This window comes from Dendrobium catenatum, unplaced genomic scaffold (assembly GCF_001605985.2).
Source record: "Dendrobium catenatum unplaced genomic scaffold, ASM160598v2 fragScaff_scaffold_670, whole genome shotgun sequence".
Classification (NCBI taxonomy): Eukaryota; Viridiplantae; Streptophyta; class Magnoliopsida; order Asparagales; family Orchidaceae; genus Dendrobium; species Dendrobium catenatum.
This window is the reverse complement of record NW_021319132.1, coordinates 382,148-386,054: the sequence shown is the minus strand read 5'-3', so window position 1 is coordinate 386,054 and position 3,907 is coordinate 382,148. Positions and strand designations below refer to the sequence as shown.

Below are 3,907 nucleotides of genomic sequence, written 5' to 3'. Positions count from 1 at the left end.
AATACAAGTTCCCAAAGTGCTCAAATCTCAAATAGACAAAAAATCTAGAATTCCTCTCTTCACTTTTAGTTTTAGGGATTACCCTAGGCATGTGCTACCTCTTGGCTAGCTAAAAGGAGAATATCGATATATAGCCTTAATGATATGCCTCTAGCATAGTCTAGTCATGCCAAATATAGCTTTTGCTAAAAATATTATACTTCTTGATCTACATCAAGAAGTGGAAGACGCTTTTTGAGTAGGTATGAACTCCTTAAGTAAGAAGAAGGGAAAGAAGAGAGAATAGAAATGAAGAAACTGAAAAATCTTATTTCTTGAATCCAATTATAGTCTTTTGGGTCTATTTATAATTTTTACATAAAATAGTTTTGGGCTTAATAAAGGGTTGGACCAGCTGGTTCAATACAAGTAAAATAAAAGAATATGCAATGGTTTTTGGGCCAACTTAATGCTAAAATAAATTGAACGTTGAGTTATTATAGCCAACCCATTAATGTAGTTCTCTCAATGTCTTAAAGATGAATGGAAGCAATGCTACTACAATGATAATTAGGAGTGTTGTAAAAATCAAAGTATTCATGTGCATTAAAGGTCTATGCTTTGACATATAATCCATTAAAGTGAGGAAGTTTAATTTCATTAATTTAATAATAGATAAACTTGTAGGAGACTGTGGCAGTTGTGGAGAAGAGATTATATCGCTGAGACCAAGGATGTCTGCGGAATAGGAAGGATCTTAATGGAGTGGAGAATGGGGGCAAATTAATGCACAAAATATCATGTTTCTTGCCAATAGAATTCATGAAAGCGTGGAATTGTTAAAGTGATAAGAGAATGGAGGCAAATTGAACATTCACTTGTTTTATAGATTTATTTTTATTTTAGAGAATTATAATTCTTGATTAATTTGTGTTATCTATAGCGCATCAGTTAAAGCTATATTTTCATATTGACATATCTTTGATGGCTATTGAATTAGAGTAAAAGATGCGATTCTTGATAACAAGATTTGTGACTTGATATAATATTGAAAGAAGAAAGAGTAAATTGTAAGAATTGGACTATTTTTTTAAAGAAAAATCTAGATCTTGATGCTGAAATGAGTTGCCAAAAGATGGCTCACATGATGGCCTGGTGGAGAGAGTTAGAGAGTCGAAAGGCTGTAGGCTTTGGTGATAAGATTAGCACCCCTTGCTGGCTCTTGATGTTGAAAATGGAAGGCCGACGAAAAATTCTTGGAGAGTATCAACTAACGGTAGACCTTGAGTTAAAATGGAGAGTTGTTATTGGAAAAATAGCAAACGTCTGAAGGCAAGCTGTTCCTGGTGAGGCTGAAGGCAACACAAATATTGGTTGAAGAGATGAAAAATTGGCGGCTAAAGATAGGTGGTAAGATTGGCGGCTATCAAAGGGAGATGAAGTTCTTGATAATAAGAAGCGGAACACAAATTGATTGAAGAAAAATGGAGAAAATTGAAGGGCGGGCTTTGTGAAAATTACAGGGATGTCTGGTTGAATAAAAAACTTTCCAAAGACAATTTTTTCAATCAACAAACTACAACCAAGCTATTCGAGAAAAGGTAAACTATTGTTCTAGAGGTTTTGTTGTATGAAATAGTTGTTTTTCCAATAGTATATTGTGGAAATAAGGAAAAGAATGGGCATACGAGTAGTAGATTCTTAAAAAGTAGCAAAACTTCAACCAGTTTCTTATTGAAGATATGGTGTGGCTAGAACAAAAGGTTATGGCAAGAATGAGGGTTGAAGACGATCCTTGTGGATGAAAAAGCAGAAGAAAAAAAATTGCTACAGTGGAAGGAGTTGGAAAAACAAATGTGTAAGACTTCTTGCGGAAACATGATCAAGAAGGGGAATGCACCTTTTGAGTAGGTGTGGACTCTATAAGGAAGAAGGGGAAGAAGAAAGAATAGGAAGGGGGGAACTAAAAAACTTATTTATTGAATTAAATTACAATCTTTGGGATCTATTTATAAAGTTTACATAAACCAATTTTGGATTTAATAAAGAGTTAGACCAGTTGGTTCAATAAAAATAAAATAAAGCGGCATGCAATGGGTTTCGAACCAGTTTAATGCTGAAATATTTTGAACCATAAGTTGTTGTAGTTGGCTCGCTATTATAGTGCTCTCAATATTTGAAAGATTTGATTCATTCTTCTTCTATGATGGACTTTAAATATTTTATTTTCTTGATGCCTATTTTCTAAATTGTTCATCCATTCTTTACATTGTTGTTATTGAAAGAAGATGATCCGAGGGAGAAAGAAAGGTTGAAGAGGACAAAGCGGAAACAGGGGAAGGAAATTATATTATTATCTCAATAAAACAGTACAATACATTGGTGAATATAAATAGCCTAAGTAAAGGTAAAACGGTAAATAAATTGAATAAGAAGAGTCATTCTTCACAGCCTCCCTCAAATTAAGCATCCAACTTTTGAATGGTTAATTTGTGACATAAATCATGGAAGCGAGCGGGCGAAAGATGTTTGGTGAGAAGATCTTCTAGCTGATCGGCGGAGGCGATGTGAGTGACCGAAACCGCACCGGAGTTGATGTGTTGTCGAATGAAGTGATGATCTATCTCGATATGTTTCGTCCGCGCATGGAAAACAGGATTCTTCGCAAGAGCGATGGCCGACGTGTTGTCACAATGGATAGTAGTCGGTGAGTGCTGAGGATGATCAAGCTCTGCGACAAGGCAGCGAAGCTAAATAACATCAGATGTTGCTGCCGATAGTGATCTATAATCGGCCTCGGTGGAAGATTTGGCAACTGTAACCTGCTTTTTAACCGACCAAGAAATTAGGTTGGGTCCCAAGGTGCAAAAGCCGGAGATGGACTTCCGATCGGAGGCATCGGACGCCCAGTCGGCGTCCGTGTATGTCCTGAGTATCATCGGGCCTTTGGTGATGGGAATGTTGAAGGTTACCGTGCCTTTGATATATCTCAACAGTCTTTTGAGCGATTGGAAGTCTTGAATAGTAGGTTGATGCATGTGTTGGCAAACTTGATTGATTGCGAAGGCGATATCTGGCCGAGTTATAGATAAGTATTGCAACGATCCTGCAAGGCGGCGATAGAGAGGTGGATCGTCGAATGGCTGTGTTTGCATCGTCTGAACTTTGGATTTTGGTGCAGTAGGAGTATACGTTGGTTTACTGTCAAGTAGCCCTGAGTCTTTGAGAAGCTTCTCCGCGTAATGTTGTTGCGTAAGGAAGAGTCCAGTGGATTGACGAATGACCTGAATACCGAGAAATAGCGATGTCGGGCCAAGATTTTTGAGTGCGAATTGCGAGTGCATTGCGGAGATGAGAGTTCGTATGGCGGCTGGATTGTTTCCTGTCATGAGAATGTCGTCGACATATAATAGAAGAAAAATTTGAATGTTGTTGTAATTGTAGAGAAATAGAGATGAGTTAGAATGACTAGACCTGAACCCGTATTTTTGAAGAAATCCGGTGAATTTTTCAAACCAGTTTCTCGGCGCTTGTTTGAGTCCATAAAGGGATTTGTTTAATTTGCAGAGCAGCTTAGGATTGTTGATGTCGATAAAACCTTGTGGTTGTCGCATGTATAGATCTTCTGATATATCTCCGTGAAGGAAAGCATTCGAGGCATCTAATTGTATTGTTTCCCAATTTCGATTGACCGCAATGGTGATGAGAGTCCGTATGGTAGACATTTTGGCTACCGGACTGAAGGTTTCATTGTAGTGAATACCGAATTGTTGGTCGTAGCCTTAAGCTACCAAGCGGACTTTGTATTTGTCCACTTGTCCCGATGGAAGCAACTTAGTTTTGAATGTCCATTTGCATCCTAGAATAGGAGTGTGAGGTGGTGCAGGTACGAGAGTCCAGGTTCCTTGTCGCTGAAGTGCTTGGTATT

The 3,907-nt window shown here is 37.9% G+C and overlaps 1 protein-coding gene across 1 annotated transcript; it reads right to left on the bottom strand.

Moving 5' to 3' along the window:
- Window positions 1–2,729: 2,729 nt before the first annotated feature.
- Window positions 2,730–3,704, bottom strand: LOC110094795 (uncharacterized mitochondrial protein AtMg00810-like). Its single transcript, XM_020820122.1, has one exon. It carries the CDS (start codon window positions 3,702–3,704, stop codon window positions 2,730–2,732), a length of 975 nt encoding a protein of 324 aa, XP_020675781.1.
- Between the last annotated feature and the right edge of the window lie 203 nt (window positions 3,705–3,907).

Excerpts from the sequence above, each read along its gene's own strand:
- LOC110094795 (XM_020820122.1), bottom strand. The coding sequence starts at position 3,704 with ATGTCTACCATACGGACTCTCATCACCATTGCGGTCAATCGAAATTGG.